The sequence below is a fragment of the Microtus pennsylvanicus genome, chromosome 3, assembly GCF_037038515.1.
Source record: "Microtus pennsylvanicus isolate mMicPen1 chromosome 3, mMicPen1.hap1, whole genome shotgun sequence".
In the NCBI taxonomy this organism is placed as follows: domain Eukaryota; kingdom Metazoa; phylum Chordata; class Mammalia; order Rodentia; family Cricetidae; genus Microtus; species Microtus pennsylvanicus.
Genome location: NC_134581.1, coordinates 2,309,402 through 2,327,146, shown reverse-complemented (window position 1 = coordinate 2,327,146; position 17,745 = coordinate 2,309,402). Strand labels below are relative to the sequence as shown.

At 53.2% G+C, this 17,745-nt stretch overlaps 1 protein-coding gene across 3 annotated transcripts in view; it reads left to right on the top strand.

Annotated features, from left to right (window-relative positions):
- Gask1a (golgi associated kinase 1A) overlaps positions 1–17,745 on the top strand; it is a 36,655-nt gene that overhangs the window by 16,046 nt on the left and 2,864 nt on the right. Inside the window, exons 2-4 of one of the 3 annotated variants that reach the window (XM_075964079.1) lie at positions 1,860–3,104; positions 15,288–15,410; positions 17,103–17,206. In XM_075964079.1, coding sequence (XP_075820194.1) covers positions 1,860–3,104; positions 15,288–15,410; positions 17,103–17,206 — 1,472 coding nt within the window. The remainder of the gene's footprint in view (positions 1–1,859; positions 3,105–15,287; positions 15,411–17,102; positions 17,207–17,745) is intronic. The other 2 variants (XM_075964080.1, XM_075964081.1) reach the window with 2 other exon arrangements.

Below are 17,745 nucleotides of genomic sequence, written 5' to 3'. Positions count from 1 at the left end.
TCACAGGAAGGGTGCAGCGGTGATCCCAACCCTCCTGGGAAGGGTGTAGCGGTGACCCCAACACTCCTGGGAAGGGTGCAGCGGTCCTGTTGTGTAGTTTGATTCACTTAACCCTCACGTGGGCCCTTGGAGGGAGCTGCAATCCCATCCCATCTTCTGAGTCACAGGGACAGAGATGTGATTCTTGCACATTATCCATAGTTTTGGAAGCTCAGACCTGGGCCCAGAGTGCCTGGGCTGTGGGTTTTTGGCCCTCCTTCTTTTCTGCAGCTCTGGGAAGATGTAGCTATTGGCTCATGGCTGTTCCTTACAGGAACTGGTGACAGGTAGTGGATGAGGATTTGAGAGGAGAGCCGCTGGTGAGCCAGGCAGAGAACAATCCTCTCGGGATCAGCTGCGCACGGGTCATTGAGGATCAGCAGGAGAGGGGCAGGGAGGTCAGCTTGGGTTCCGCGGGAGACTCTCCTTGCCTTTTCACAATCACTTTTCTCTTCCCAAACTTTCATGCATGTCCCAGCTGCGACATCTGCTCACAGCCATCTGGGCCTCCCTCTGTACCACTGCCAACACCCCCCAGGTTTCCTGAAGCCAAGTAAGGCCACTGCAGGACCCAAACAGCCCACTTTCTCAGCCCATCGTAGGAGGGGATTTATTATTCCTGGGGGTATCCAGCCCTTTGAGAACACAGATTATGAATTCAACTGGAAAATGCATCACTTGTTTTGATTTGATTTTAGAAGAAGAATCCAAACAAATCCATCTCCTCTCTCAGTGCTATCTGAATATTTCCATCTGTGATCTGGCTCTGGCCTTCCTGCTCTCCACTTTAAAATATGAATTACTTAGCCCCAATTTCTCCGTTTGTTCTGATGGTTAAAAGTGTTCCCATACCATGGCAAGGGATGGTGGAAAGTGGGGCCCCACAACTCCTCTTGGTGTTATTATTGACATTCTCAGATGTCTCTGCAGGGAAGGGCACACTGGATGTTCACCAGAATGTTGTGTGGCACACCCCCAGATTAGGGCCATGACTTCCTGCGTGGAGAAGGGGGTTTTCACTCCAATTTTCTGCATTTTTTATTTTTTAAAGATTTAAGAGCTAGAAAGATGGCTCAGTGGTTAAGAGCACTGACTGCTCTTCCAGAGGACCCGGATTCAATTCCCAGCACCCACATGGCAACTAACAACTGTCTCTAACTTCAAGATCTGACACCCTCACACAGACATACATGCAGGCAAAATGCCAATGCAAATGAAATAAAATAATTTAAAAATTAATTATTTATCTCATTGTATGTGTGTGCATGCATTTATGTGTGTTTCTGTGTGAGTATGGGTACCCCAGGAAGGCTCGAAGAGGGGACCAGATCTCATGCTAGTGGAGTTAGAAGCACCTGTGAGCTGCCCAGAGTGGGTGCTGGGAACTGAACTCAGATCCAGTATATGCTCTCCACGGCTGAGCCCACTGCTCTGATTTTCTTAGACTTGGACTTCTGTGGAGCTTTATTTGTATGTGTGTTTGGAGTGGTGATAAAGATCACAGAATGGAAAGGAATGGGGTCAGCACTAGCTGGTGAGGACTTAGTGGGCGGAGTCTGCGGGGAGGCGTGGTAATCACTGCGGCAGCTAACCCAGAGAAGTCCAGGCCTGTCTGTAAGGATCAGTGAAGCCTGGCTCAGAAGCAAGCCAAACTCTGAAGCTGGGGGACAGTTGGCTGGGCTGTCACGTTCCCCCTTGTAGGGCGAGCTAGGTGTCCTGCTGTTGCTTCCTGCCCCTATGCACTGTTCAGTCTTTAATGTTCTGTGGTTTGAGGTTGGTGGCTTTCCCCGTTCTCATGCTCTTTGCTACCCTGTCCTCAGGCGTCTTGGCTCTGGAGAAGGCTTCGTGGCAAGAAACGGTCAGTGATGGCATTCTGCCTCCTGATGATCCTGTCTGCAGTGACTGTCACTCACTTCCCCCCGGAGCATCCAGCGTCCACCCCCAGACTTGGTCCCATAGAGCTCCAGGGGAAAATCGGCATGCCTGAGCCCAACATTTGGCAGACTTTGAACTCTAGCCAGAGGCAGCGGGCAAGAAACCTGGGCTTCCGAAAAGGCTGGGCTTTGCCCAGAGATTCCATCTTGGTCTGTGCTGAGAAGCAAAGCCACAGAGAGCGAGTGGACAGAAGCAGACACCCACTGAGGGTCAGGAGAGATGCCGCTGGGCCAGGAGGTCCAACACTCAGTGTCCAACATCGTGTGCAGGAGAATGAGGTCAGAGATGCAGGAGGCACAGACCTGGACCAGCCTGAGCACAGTGGTCCTGTCCAAGAGAGGCAGAATAAGACAGACACCCTGGTTAGACCACTCCGGGGGAGCAGCCTGGCAACTTTCCAGGCACGGAGAGGAACCGCTGCAGTGAGTTTGGCTGGGAGCTCCCTGCCAGGAGCCAAGGACAGAGTCTTACCTGGCGGGAAGGCTGGGGGTATCACCTCAGGTCCAGGGACTCACTGGTGGCCTGGTACTGCTGCAGAGCTGCAGAGGTCCCCGTGGTGCCGTACTGAGACCCCCGGGTCATTGGCCAGTGCGGCAGCTGGGGAGAAGGTTCCACCGTGGTTCACAGAACATGACATCCAGACTCTCTGGTTATTGGCCCATGGGGAGGTGGTGGGCAAAGCCAGGGTTCCCGCCCACGGGCAGGTACTGCAGGTCGGACTATCTGCTACAGGTGCCTTCCAGGACATGTCTCCTCTCAGGCTCAGCCAACTCTGCTCCCAGGGCCTCTGCGGCCTCATCAAGAGGCCCAGGGACCTGCATGAAGTCCTAGCCTTCCACGTGGACCGTGTACTGGGGCTCCGACGGAGCCTGCCTGCTGTAGCCCGGGGCTTCCGCAGTCCTCTTCTGCCTTACCGCTACACGGATGGCGGTCTGAGGCCCGCCATCTGGTGGGCACCCGATGTCGAGCACCTAGGAGACCCAGATGAGGATCAGAACTCTCTAGCCTTGGGCTGGTTGCAGTACCAGGCCCTGCTGGCTAGCGGCTGCAGCTGGCCAGGCCAGAGCCTGTGCCCGGGCATCCACCATGCTGAGTGGGCACGTTTGGCCCTCTTTGACTTCCTGCTGCAGGTAGGTGTGGTTGGGCAGTGGGGTGGGGTCAGGGAGTTCCAGGTGAAGCTTTGCCTGGCCAGGATGCCCTCTCCTTACCATCCTGGCCTTTGTTACCAAGCAACTGTTCTTGTCATTTTTCTGTCTGTTTATCCTGTGGTACCCTGGAGCAGGGCTTCTTAAACATCTTCCTCTCAGGGACTGGCTAGATGGCTCAGCAGTTAGGTACACTGGCTGCTCTCGCAGAGGACCAAGGGTGGATCCCCGGGACCTACATGGTGGCTCACAGTTAATTGTAATTCCAGTTCCAGTGACCTGATGCTTTCTTCGGGCCTTGTCAGGTACCAGACATGCCCAGGGTCCCTAGACATAGATGTAGGCAAAACATCCTTACACATCTTAAAAACAAACAAAAGGCAACAGAACAACAACCAAAAACCTGACCACTACCAACAACAACAACAACAACAGAATTCCATTTGTGACCCAGTTTTACCCAAGAAATAGTCATGTGACTTTGGATATATAGGCATATAACAATTCTCAGATATACATAAAACCTTGCCATTTATTAAAGAGGAAAGCGAATTTGCCTATTAGTGAGAGGTATGTGCTTTATCTACTTTTAGATGAAGAGTCTGCTCGTGACACTGTATGATGCGTCTCAGCCCTTCACTTTATAGTTGATCAATACTTTGATTTTAGAACCACAAATGCCTGCTGAGAAGGCAGGCGTGGGGGCTGGGAAGAGAGGTTTCCTCACTAACACACTTGCCAGGCCACACATTAGGAGACCTAGCCAAGCAGGGCCTGTCTTTAGTCCCAGGCTGGCGAGGTGGGGCCAGGCAGACAAGTGGACCAGTGAACACCAGGCTCATTGTGAGTCCCTGTCTCAAACAGTAACTGTGGAAGACATTCAAAGATGACCCTTGGCCTCTGCATATGCATGCATTCACACATGCATGTACACCTTCCACGCACACACATACACACACACACACACACACTCCAGAAAAGGCAGAAGTATGTTTTGGGCTATGTCAGAAATTACTGGAAATTCTGTTTTATTCCCAAGTTACAAAATGAGGACCCCTCCCCCAATGTCATTGTTAAAAGACCAGTTTGCCACTGTTTGCAAGTTTTTGTTGAATTTTATTGCAATGTGCGCAAGTGTTTTGCCTGCGTGAACGTATGTTTACCAAATGTATGCCTGGTAACCACCAAAGCCAGAGGAGGGCATTGTATCCCTTGGAACTGTAGTCACAGGTGACTGTGAGCTGCCATGTGGATGCTGGGAATCAAACCCAGGTCCTCTGTAAGAACGAGTGGTCTTAACCATTGAGCCGTCTCTTCAGTCTTAACACTGTTTATAATTTTATATCTTTGAGCCAACATGGAGTCAAGAGTGTTGAATGATTTAAAATAAGATAAGAGAGAGAGAGAGAGAGAGAGAGAGAGAGAGAGAGAGAGAGAGAGAGAGGCGGAGGTAGAAGGAATAAAAGGAGAGCCCTAGACAGAGGTGCCCGTCCATCTGGACACGGAGCATTCGCTGAGGGTCTTGCTTCTCTGCCTGGCAAGAGAAAAGTCTAAAGTTGCTGGAGTGGGTGAGCTGGGTAGAGTTGAACGGCAAGGTTTGGGTCCACCGGGGGCTCCTGAGCACAAGAGTGGCTGCCCCCGGCTTGTACGTGTGATGCTGGCCGTGGACAAAGGCAGCTTGAAACAGCTGGTCATTCCCACCGCCAAGAAGTGGACAGCAATGAATCCTTTGTAGTGATTGATTCACTTTCTCTATTGTATACATCCCAGAATCCCCTGCCCAGGGAAATTCTGCTCACAGTTAAAATGTGACTTCCCCATTATGATGGACTGTACCCCCGAATCATGATCCAGAATAAGCCCTTCGTCCCTCAGGTTGTTTTTGTTTGGGTTCTTTATCACACAGCTTGAGGGGCTGAAGTTCTTGGGGTTCGATCACAGATAAACTGCCTCCCACTGGACTCTTGTCCCAGTGCCTGTCTCGGGGCCCTGCCTATGTCAGATGGTGTACTGGCCCCGTGACATCTGCGTGCTGGGGTGTTTATGGATATATTTAACACAGGCGCCTGGTGAGGGCATGCACTTGTTAAACAGTAGGTACCAGACCAAATGCATCTCTAGAACAGACTGAGACCATCCTCAAGGCATTCTTACAGGTGAGATGCTATGTTTATGCATGTTCTCAGCTTGAGCCGGCTGGGGAGGAGCTCGGTAGGTAAAGCACTTGCTGAGCAGATCTGAGTTTGAATTCCCGGCGTCCATGTAAAAAGCCAAGTGTGGTGGTGAGTTCTTGGAATCCCAGAGCTGGGTAGGAGGAGACGTCTGGTCAGAGAGTGACTGTTGTACATTGCATAGGTATGTACACACGCACACGCACACACACACACACACACATACACACACACATACACACACACACACACACACACACACACACACACGAGTAATTATTAGTGGAAAAGAAAATGGGGCCATTGGGGTTCAGAGAGATTAACTTCCTTGTCTAAGGTCACAGCCAGGGGACTGAGAGGCAGCCTGGCTGGCTTAGCCCAGAGCTCATTCCCTTCTCACAGCCACTATTGAGCTGGCCAGTAATGGGGGCAGAAAGGGACATTTGCAGGGAGGCCCTGGAGCCCTGAGACCGGAAGCAGACCCTTGCAAAGCCGGGCTCCAGCAATGTGCTCAGGATGGCTTCCTGCTCTGCACAGAGCCCGTCTGTTCATCTCCAGGTCTGCAGCATGGGACCCTTCCTCAGCTGCCAAATTCTGCTAGTGGGGACAGAAACCTCTGCAGCCAAGGCACACACAGGTCAGCGGCGCCGTCAGACACGGGGCTGGGATCATGCCACCTTTCCCTAGTTTGCTGGACAGCGGTCAAGGAAAACAACCATCTGGCCGACAGAACCTTCCTAGAAACCTCGGTGAGGCTGCAGAACATGCATTTCTGCACGGGTACCCGAGGTGCTGAGTGACCCATGGCTGGCCACAACCCCCAGATGCAGCTCGCCATCTGTCTGCTATCGGCCTCCCTCAGACTCCTGTTAGCAAACTCAGAGGCCCGGAAGGAAGTGCTGGGTTTGACACCACCACGTTTCCCTGTGCGAGGGGCTTTTCTCTCGCGTGTTTCCTGTTTCCTGAGGAGTCTATTGGTATTCACTCCAGAGAGAGTGGGTGGCTGGTAAAAGAATGATTCCACTGAAGCACCCACACCTGAATTTCTTGGGGTTGCTCACAAGAACATGGGTGAGGGGTTACCAGAGCATGGACACTTATGTCTCTGGGGAACACCCACTCCCAACAGCTGTGAACTGCTTCTAGATCCTGGGGGGGCGTGGCTCATAAGTCTTGTGAGCCACGGTTCCCTGACCATCTCCTGGGGATGGTCAGAGACCCATCTTGTGAGGACTTCGTTGGGTAATCACGGCTGCTCTTACTTCCAGCGGGCAATGACTGTCAGACCTGGAAGACAGTTCCACACTCCAGTCTGACCCCAGACTCTCGTCACTGCCTGACCTGGGTGATCTGTGGAGAAGTCAGCTGAGCAAGGCTTGTGGCCCCCAAAGCTAGGGCCCAGAAGGCCCCAGCTGCCAGGATCCAGGTCTGGGCTCTGTCTCTTCTTGGGACCAACACAATGGCTCCTATTGTGTCTCTTGTCTCTGCTACAGCCTGTCCAACCCTGTCTCCTCACTAAGACTTGAGAGAAGCCTTTGTCTCCGTTCTCAGCAGCAGAGCCTGACACCAAGGTCCCAACAGGACTGACCCGTCTGCCTGCCCATAGGAGAGAAGGCAGCCAAGGGCATGTGGGACCCACCCCACAGTGACTCTTCTAAGAGTGGTGGGCAGTAACTGACTCAGGACTGGTCTAGGGGAGCTCGTAGCCAGATCCTTGCCAGATTGCAGCTGGTGGGGGGGTGCTCTGACTGCAGTGATGGGGAAACCCTCCACAGCAAAGACATGCAGGAGCCACAGCCTAGCCAGAGAGCTCGGAGAGGGTGTCTGTCCTCTGTCACGGTTATATCCATTACCGCCCTGTCAGACAAAGCAAGGCCTTCGGTGCCTTGAATGGCCCTCCCAACTTCTCCCTCTCCAGATCTTTGTCTTGGTGTTTGGCCTCAGTCACATCTTATTCCAGCTGGAGCAAGGTCTCAGGGCCACACGCACACACGCGCGCGCACACACACACACACACACACACACGCACGCACGCACGCACGCACACACGCGCGTGCGTGCACACACATGCGCACACACGCACACACGCGCGCGCGCACACACACACACGCACACACACGCACACACACGTGCGCGCGCACACACGCACACACACACGCGCACACACACACGCACACACACGTGCGCGCGCACACACACACACACACACACACACACACACACACACACACACACGGGCGGGGGTAGTGTCGTGTACCCCTCCTCCTCAGACACAGAAGGGAGACAACTGAGAGAGAGTGAGCTTGACCTCATCAGGGGAGCCCTTCAGGGCTCCTGAAGCATCAGTGAGCCTCAAAGAAGGAAGTGAATAGTGATCAATGATTGCTATGGGAACAGTCAGGCGTAGGAGGATGCTGGCACCATAAGACCAAGGTATAGCAACCTTGGAAAAAACTCTGAACTCCGGTGAGGTGACACATATATTGTTGATTTTAGTTGGGGTTGAGGGCTGAGCAGACACACCCCACTCAACAGGGGAGGAGCCCACAGAAACCATAAAACAGTATCTATATTCTGCTGAGCTCCTGGTGCTGAGACCAAGGACAGGCCAAGGTGTGTAACTGTGAGGGCCCCCCTCGCTGCCCAGTTGCCCTGTGTCCCCAGCAGTGAGTTTCTTAATGTTTTCTTACCTCACTGGAGCCCTGCCTCTGTTTTAAAACCTTTTTAAAACAGACAATGAAAAAGGAAAGTTTGTGTTTGTTCTGTTTTGTTTGGGGTGTTAATTACTTGTCTCACTGCTTTGACAGAAAGGTAAGAGCCACTCAAGGAAGGGAGGGTTTATTCCGGCTCTGGTAGGGAAGGCAGGAGCATGGCGTGGCTGGTCATGTGACCCAAGCAGAAGGTGGTGGTCACATGACCCGCAGTCAGGAAGCAGAGAGTTGGACACTGGTGGATAGATAGCTTTCTCCTTTTTATTTAGTCTGGGACCACAGTTAACGTGGTGCCGACCATGCTCGGGATAGGTCTTCCCACCCCAGTTAATCTAGAAGATTCCTCACAGACATGTGCCCTGAGATTTGTCTCCATGGTGACTCTAAATGCGGTCATGCTGTTAATAAACAACCATCACAGCTGGGTGGGTGGTTGGTTTGTTTTTTTTTTTTAAGGACTTCTAAAGTTTTCCTTTGGACTGAGGGAATTAGCCTTCTCTTTTCAGGGCAGTGCACTGTCCCCGCCGCGGTGGCGTAGACTCTCTGTTGGGTGGAAATCTGACTTTGCTCTGTGAAAGAACTGAGCTGTGCATTCTGAGTTTAAAGGCCATCCTCGCTTCAGAGATATTTTAAAAGTTCTCTTTTTCTTTTCTTTTTTAATCCATCTTGGGTCCATCTGGAAATACTTTAAGCCTACATGTCCCAGTGCCATTTCTGGAGACCCATTCCCTGCGTTTGCAATGCAACCTTTTTTCGCGTCAACTTCTTTACGTATCTGCGGCCATTTCTAGACTGTGCTGTTCTAGACGCCAGGACCACTGTTTTATTATGGAGGGACAGTCTATCTCTCTCACGGATCATTTTCAGAATTTGCCGGGATAATGTTTTCGTGTAATTTTCACAGTCAGCGTGCTACTTCCCTTCCCAAATCCTTCTGGAATTTAACTGGAATTAATTTAATTGTTGTGGGCTGACAGCAAAGTTTCCTTATAAAATGCATCATTCACTGGGCATGGTGGTGCACAACTTAAATCTAGCACAAAGGAGGCAGAGGCAGGTGGATCTCCGTGAGTTCAAGACCAGCTTGGTCTACAGAGTGAGCTCCAGGACAGGAAGGGCTATACAGAGAGACCCTGTCTCAAAAACAAACCAATAACCAAACATGTTTCACGCTTGTCAAGAGCAGGGTCTAATGCTCCATCTGCCTGTGTTTCTGGGAGGTGTCTTGCATTTTTCCCCAGTGGGTCTGTCCTGGCTAGTTTTATGTCCACTTAACACAAGCTAGAAGCATCTGAAAGGAGGGGAACTCAGCTGAGAAAATGTCTCTACGAGATCCATCTGTAGGGTATTTTCTTGATTAGTGGTTGATGGAGGAGGTCCAGCCCACTGTGGGTGGGGCCATCCCTGGGATGGTGGTTCTGGATTCTATAAGAAAGCAGGCTGAGAAAACCAGTAAGATCACCCTCCACAGCCTCTGCATCAGCTCCTGCCTTCAGGTTCCTATCCTGACTTCCCTCAGTGAACTGTCTAGCTGGGAGCATAAGCCAAATAAACCCTGTTCTCCCCAGTTTGCTTTTGATTATGGGGTTTCATCACAGCAATAGTAACCCTAAGACAGGGTCTTTCTTCATTTTTGTGAAGATATCCAGGATATTTCGTCTCCCTGGGACCATCAAAGACATGTTCTTTCCTTCAGCATGTGTTCAGGGTGGCTGTCCATCGGCTATGGAGTGGCTATGATTTCTATATGGTAATCTCATTTCTCCCCCTCTCTGAACTCCATTTTATTCTCTCCCCTCTCCCCTGTATGTGTACGGGAAGGTGGACAGGTGTGTGTGTGTGTGTGTGTGTGTGTGTGTGTGTGTGTGTGTCTCTGTGTGTGAGAGTGTGTGTGAATGTGTGTTGAGGCCAGAGGTTGTCGACTTTTGAGTTGCATTCCTCAGGTGTCTGTTGACTTTTTTTTTTTATAAACTGGCCTGGAGCCAGTCTGTATAGCCTCGTCTAGCCTGGCAGCCAGATGAACCGGGATCTATCTGTCCCTCTTTTCCAGTGCTATATCTAGATGCACATGCCATCACGCCTGGTTTATTCGTTGGCTTATTTTTAATTTTGTTCATGTATGTATGCATGTGTACATTGTGTATCCACATGTGCATGTGTGTATATATGTGTGTGCATGTATATATACACATGTGCGCATGTGTATGTGCATGTGTGTGTATACATATATACATGTGTGTGTATGGCCTTTAGACATGAGGAATTGGCTCTCTGGGAAAGACAGCATTTCTATGCAGGAAAGGATGACCCCACCCCAGCAAAGGTTTGGGATACTTGGGCTGCCAAGGGGAAAGGAAGTGAGGAGGGTCCCAGCTGAAGGGTGTGGGCCACAGGAACACCAGGCACCTATGGTGAGTCTAGTCAGAGGACCAGGGCCACCCATGCCCTGTGTTGGCCACTCCCTGGCCTTCCATCCCATCAGAAGGGCCTGGGATCTTCCTTGATTAACTGCAGTGTCTTGTCCCAGTCAGATATTCTGTTTGGGAGGTGACAGAACCCGGCCTCCTCCGAAAGCAGGTGGTGATATGGAGGACAGGTTCCAGTGACCACAGGCCTCCTTGGGGGACCCTGTGTGTTCTTCATGATTTATTTATTCTTGCATTCAGAAGACCTCACTAAGTTTCAACTTGTATTGAATGCATTCTCCGTTCTGGGCTCAGCCTGTTTATTTTCCTGTCCAAGAGTTCACAGCTCTGAATGCCAGAGAAGATATGCCCGCCACACCATCTGTCTCCGTGGCCAGAGTCAGACTTCCTGGCTTCACATCCATGATCACCACTCCTCACTGTGACCCTCCGTGTGGTGGTCAGCCTTCCCCAGGGCTCACTGTCGTCTCCAGATGGAGTGGGCACCCTCTCATGCCTGGCGGGAACCGGCACTCTGTGCTGGGTACAGCTCTCAGGGTGGCGCCTGCACAGCCTGAGCTGCGCAAGGCCTTCACTGCTGAAAGCCCTGGACGCAGTTACAGTTGCAACACTGCTGAGCTGGCGCAGGGCACTGGGGCTGCGTGGAGCCATTGTTTCTCTGGGTAACTCCTCATTTTTGCAAAGAGTGGAGGGCGGCGAAGTCCTGAAGGAATTGTGGGCTGCGGTCTGAGCTTGGGCACATTCATCTGACGGAAAACAAAATAGAGCATGGCAAAACCATCAACCTTGCACCTGCGTGAGCATGCCCTTCCTGCCAGGAGCCCAGCACTGCCAGTGTTACAATGGCTGACATGCCTCGTAGCCCGCTCTGCAAATAAATGCTGCATGATGGGAAATCTGGATAGAGCAGCCTGGAGATGGGGTTGGGGGTTGGTGGAGCGGGAGTCCTGTACAGGCTCCTGGAGATGTGGGGGACTTGTCAGGAGCAGGGGTCATGTCTGGTTCCTGGAGATGTGGAGGGGGTGGGGTTGACAGGATCAGGGGTTCTGTGCTGGCTCATGGAGATATGGGGGACAGAAGCAGCGGTCTTGTGCTGAAGCCTGGAGGTGTGGGGAGAGCAGGCTGTTGGGAGCAGTGAGTCCCCAGATCCTGAATTTCTTGTAAACAACTTGTTTTCCCCTGATCTGAGTGCCTACAGCTGCTCTGAGCACGAGACCTTCAGGAGTCCCTGATGGCAGGAGAGTGGTTTCTGGTGTGTTTGGCTGGGGTGTGGCTATCTCTATATAAGCTGTCCCTGAACACAATAAAGGGGCATTCTGGGAGCAGTTAGGCATCAAGGATGACCTGTGTCTCTGTGAGTCTTTGTGTGGTTCCAATCTCCAGCCCCTTGCCTGGTTCATGAACTGCATGGCGGCACATAGAGCACAGAAGACGGGCGTCACGTGCCGCAGCAGGGGCCATGTCTGGTTCCTGGAGATGGGGGGACATGGCAGGAGCAGGGGTCATGTCTGGTTCCTGGAGATGGGGGGGCATGGCAGGAGCAGGGGTCATGTCTGGTTCCTGGAGATGGGGGGCATGGCAGGAGCAGGGGTCATGTCTGGTTCCTGGAGATGGGGGGGCATGGCAGGAGCAGGGGTCATGTCTGGTTCCTGGAGATGGGGGGCATGGCAGGAGCAGGGGTCATGTCTGGTTCCTGGAGATGGGGGGGCATGGCAGGAGCAGGGGTCTGTGCTGGCTCCTGGAGATGGGGGGGCATGGCAGGAGCAGGGGTCATGTCTGGTTCCTGGAGATGGGGGGGGGCATGGCAGGAGCAGGGGCCATGTCTGGTTCCTGGAGATGGGGGGGCATGGCAGGAGCAGGGGTCTGTGCTGGCTCCTGGAGATGGGGGGGCATGGCAGGAGCAGGGGTCTGTGCTGGCTCCTGGAGATGGGGGGGGGGGGGGACTTGGCAGGAGCAGGGGTCTGTGCTGGCTCCTGGAGATGGAGGGGGGACTTGGCAGGAGCAGGGGTCATGTCTGGTTCCTGGAGATGGGGGGGCATGGCAGGAGCAGGGGTCTGTGCTGGCTCCTGGAGATGGGGGGGCATGGCAGGAGCAGGGGTCTGTGCTGGCTCCTGGAGATGGGGGGGCATGGCAGGAGCAGGGGTCTGTGCTGGCTCCTGGAGATGGGGGGGGGGACTTGGCAGGAGCAGGGGTCTGTGCTGGCTCCTGGAGATGGAGGGGGGACTTGGCAGGAGCAGGGGTCATGTCTGGTTCCTGGAGATGGGGGGGGGGCATGGCAGGAGCAGGGGTCTGTGCTGGCTCCTGGAGATGGAGGGGGGACTTGGCAGGAGCAGGGGTCATGTCTGGTTCCTGGAGATGGGGGGGCATGGCAGGAGCAGGGGTCATGTCTGGTTCCTGGAGATGGGGGGGCATGGCAGGAGCAGGGGTCTGTGCTGGCTCCTGGAGATGGGGGGGCATGGCAGGAGCAGGGGTCTGTGCTGGTTCCTGGAGATGGGGGGGGGGACTTGTCAGGAGCAGGGGTCATGTCTGGTTCCTGGAGATGGGGGGGGGCATGGCAGGAGCAGGGGTCTGTGCTGGCTCCTGGAGATGGGGGGGGACTTGTCAGGAGCAGGGGTCTGTGCTGGCTCCTGGAGGTGTGGTCGGATGTGGGAGGATGGGGTTGGGGTTGGTGGGAGCAGCAGACCTGAGCTGACTCTCGCTGTGTGTCCAGGGCTGAGCACGGGGCAGAGCAGTTTTTCTAGGGCTTCCTCAGCATTGGGGGAGCCTCTGGGAGCCGGGATTCTAGACAACAGAACTCTTAACGACCGTAATCCCAAAGCATATGTCCTGCTGTAAGTCTTTCCTCTGCCCATGTGGCTCTCCACATGGCCACGTGGAGTACTGACACCCCCTTTAATTGTTTATTCCAGGGTGAGATGCATAGAACTCAGTCTTGACTAAGACTGGATCTACTAGATCCTATGCACCTGGTAGCAACAAAGATGGCGGGGGCTCCTCTCCAGCTGGGGTTTCTCTTGAAACATAACACGGATGTGGGTGGGAGCAGTTCGCTTGGGAGTGTTCCCAGGAAGTCTGCTGTGTAATGGGGAAGGGGGCACAGAGGAAGAAAAACCCACAGAAGGTGTTGTCCCGAGAATGCTGTGCCATGGGTGAGTGAGACCCAGCCCTAACAAGGGTCCTAGGAAGCACAGCAGCCCGCCGAGGACGGAGTGTCTGCACACCACCTCTTGACAGGCCTCTGGGTGGAAGGAGCATTAATTGTATATTACTTCCAGTCTACCATATGGGTAGGCGCAGCCTGTTCAGGGGCCAGGAGGCCCCTCTGAACCCGGGAATGGGATGATGGGAACCTTTACAGGTGAACCTGGGCTCACGGGTTGTCAGGTTGTCATCAAGAGCATCTGCTAAAGCCTTAGCAACTACTACACACCTCAGACCTGGAAGGGAGGAACCTCAGGGAGCATTGCGCTGAGAAAAGACAAAGGCTCAACTTGACCTAAGCAAGGAAGGAAAGAACTTCAGAGAACAAAAGTGAAGCTCCTTGGAGCCTGGAGAATCAGGAAGGAGGGGGAGAGCCTGGGGAATCAGGGAGGAGGGAGGGGGAGAGGGAGCCTTGGGAGTCAGGGAGGAGGAAGAGGGGAGCCTGAGGAGTCAGGGAGGAGGAAAAAGGGAACTTGGGGAGTCAGGGAGGAGGGAGAGGGGAGCCTGGGAAATCAGGGAAGAGGGAGAGAGGGGAGCCTGGGGAATCAGGGAGGAGGAAAAAGGAAGCATGGAGAATCAGGGAGGAAGGAGAGGGGAACCTGGGAGATCAGGGAGGAGGGAGAGGGAACTGGGGAATCAGGGAGGAGGGAGAGGGAAGCCTAGGGAATCGGGGAGGAGGGAGAGGGGAGCTGTGGTCAGGGAAGCCTGGGTCCATCTGCACTGTGTGACTGGCAGTCTAGGGGCGATTGGTGAGGCCAGCAGAGACAACTCCGCAGGGAAGGAGACTCTCAAGAAGGGAGTCTGGGTGCTTCTGTTCAGTGTGCATGCCCAAATAGCCCACGCCCTCTCTGGGATACTGCCCTGCCTCCTTGAAGAGTAGCAAGCGTGAGCCACTCACAGAGATCAAGGAATCCCCACCATTGCTCATCACGGATTGATTGTTTTGGTCTTAAGTCTCGTTAATTAAGGCTGAAAGGGTGAAGGTACCAGAGAATCCAGGACCATCACCCTGTGACTGTGGACGCAGCAGCAAGCACAGGAGGTGGCCACAGGTCAGGCAGGGACCTGGTTCAGCTTTTGTGGGCCCCACCTTCCTTCTCCCCCTTCCCATATGCAGCCCACCTTGTCCACAGATGGGGGACCCAACCTATGTTTCAACAACTTCAACTCCCACTGTGTGTGTTCTCCTTTATGACTCGGGATGTGTTTGAGCTCAGGGTGAGGAGGAAACGAGGCAGAGGTGGCCATGACGGCTGGCCATCTGAGTGACAGTCCTTTATATACCGGCTAACTCTGTACGTCTGACACCGTGGGGTCATGGTTGGTTCTGAAGTTTCAGGATAGAAGGCTGGCTCTGGCAGCCTTGACTGACTAGGCTTGGCCACCCTTCCTAACAGTGCAGAGAGAAGCAGACAGAGAGGCCCTGTGGCCCCGAACTTATCTTCAGGATACTGATATGCGCTTCAGACTTAAGCAGAAAGAATCAGGGCAGATTCCCCCTTCGAGCTGGACACCAGTGCAGCGCTGACGAGCACAGTCGGCCCAGACAGCCCCTGAATACTGTTCTGAGCAACCCTGGACTTATGTGGGACCCAGCGGACCAGGTGGGCTTGATATTGGGTCTGGAGAAGACAGGTACCATGCCAGCCTTCTCCGCAGGTCCATGACCGCCTGGATCGCTACTGCTGCGGCTTTGAGCCCGAGCCCTCAGACCCCTGTGTGGAAGAGGGGCTTCGAGAGAAATGTCAGAACCCAGAAGAGCTGCGGCTGGTGCACATCCTGGTACGTTTCTTCTGCATGCACAGTGCCTTGCGGTGTGAGCACTGGGTACGCCTGTCTCCTGCATGTACAGTGCCTTGCAGCGTGAGCACTGGGTACGCCCCTCTCCTGCGGAGGATGCTCTTGGTGACCAGACACGGGTTGCCCAGTCTTTTCTTTTGTCAGCAAACTTTGTCTTCAATAATACTCGTAGGAGCCAAATATATAAAACAGGCCAAATGGATACTGAGAACTCAGCTGAGGTGGGGGGGTGTGTGATCCTGTTTTCACTGCTCCTCAAGACGCTCCGGGGAACTTTGAGGTCTTTTAGAGGCAGAGTTTGATAATTGGGCTCTGAGTGGAAGGAAGAAGAGGCTGAGCTTTCTAGGAATGGCTACGGAACGTAGCATAGAAGTCTGGAGAATGTGTGGGAACGGTGTGCAGGCCAGAGGAGATGGCCTCTTTTTGCCAAACACCAGAATTTAAAGGTGTGTATGTGTTTCCATGAGCACATGCATGTGGGGGCCAGAGGCTGACACCTTTAGTGTTTGAGACAGGGTCTCTTGCTGAACTTGGAGCTTGCCAATTCAGCGAGACTGGCCTTTAGCCCTAGGGACCTACCCCTCTGTGTTCCTCAGCGCTGGGACTGCAGGAACACATAACCTCCCCTGGCTTTTCTTACGAGGTTCTGAGTTTTCAGGTTCTCATGAATGAATGGAAGCCCATTACTCCCTGAGCCATCTCCCCAGCCCCATACTGTATTTTTTTTTAAGTACTAGAGAATTGTGTCTTGCATGTTTTAGTGTGGAAAGGATTTGAGAGATGCTGAAGAATCACGCCTGTGTGTGATATGGCTTTGTTGTAGAATATTATTTCCAGGTGTGTGACTTGTTTACCTCTGTGAAGCTGTGCTACTGTGCCTGTCTAAAGCACCTGATGGTCTAGTAAAGAGCTGAACGGCCAACAGTGAGGCAGGAGAAGAACAGGTGGGACTGCCAGGCAGAGAGGATAAATATGAGGGAAAATATGGGAGAGAAAGCATCTAAGAGGGAGAGAGGAAGGAGGGGCCAGCCACACAGCCAGAGGCAGAGTAAGAAGGAAAGAGAAGATAGGAATAGAGAAAGAGAAAAGCCCCAAGGTCAAAGATAGCTGGGATAATTTAAGAAAAGCTGGCAAGAAACAAGCTAAGATCGGGCACTCATAACTAAGAATAAGCCTCCATATGGGATTTATTTGGGAGCTAGGTCAAAAGACTAAAGAGCCAAAAGAGTAAAACACCACATGACATGGCATGAAGCTTCAGACCTAAGGAATACACCTTCTTTCTTTAGCGCCTGCCAGTTCAGTCCCCCCCCCCCCCATGCTCCTGACCCCACTATACCAGGAACCCACTCCCTTGCCTTGCAATTTAGAAGGTGGAGTTACGGCTCACTGCTATGGGTTCAGGTCTGAGTTTGCCCCAGTTGCTTATTAGCTGTGTGACCTTGTGTAAATTGCTTAACAACCCTTAAGCCTTATGCCTCCTAAGGCTGCTGGGAGGACCCACAGAGATGGCACCCAGTGCTGGTGTAGAATGAGCCCTTGGCCATGGGACCATGTGAATAGGTGGGGGCATTGAGGCACAGACAGCTGAGAATGCCCTTGAAATGGACAGAGTGGGACCACTTACACTCTGCCCTTACCAATGGCTGCCCCTGTCCATCTTCTTCCCCTGAGGTCCGGAGCAGTGATCCATCTCGTTTGGTGTTCATAGACAATGCCGGTAATCTCCAGCAATCTGAGGACAAGCTGAACTTTCGGCTGCTGGAAGGCATAGATGGGTGAGGATCCCCAGCATGGGCAGAGTTTGGGGGGATAAGGCTCTGTAGACTACGGAACGGTTAACTAAATCTCAGAGGGCTAAAGTCCATCAGATCCAAGTTGGACCTGGGTCTGCAGAGACTGAGGAGGAATGGGGTCTGTCCCCTGTATCCAGAGGGCTTCTGGCTCCTGCACAAGACCAGCTGCCCTCCCTCAGTTTGTGAAGGCTAGCTCATCCTGGACCTAGGTGAAAGAGCTAGCCTGAGGACCTGCTCTTGTCCACTCTCAGTAGGCAGCTCAGCCTTCTCAGGGCCTTTTGGGGCCCTGAGGTGGATTTGTTCTCCAGGCTTCACCGTTGGATGGGGTCCAATCCGAGAGAACTACCATCTGCTCTCAGGACACAGCAGGTCACAGACTCCTGTGACAAGGGGCTAGCAGGCACAGACCTGGCATTTCCCTGGCTGGCTGTGCTGAGTTCCCCGGAGGTGGGGGAGTTCAGGGCTCACACTTCATGGAGACTCTGAGCTCACTTGTGCCTTTCCTTCCCTGCTTCGGCCCC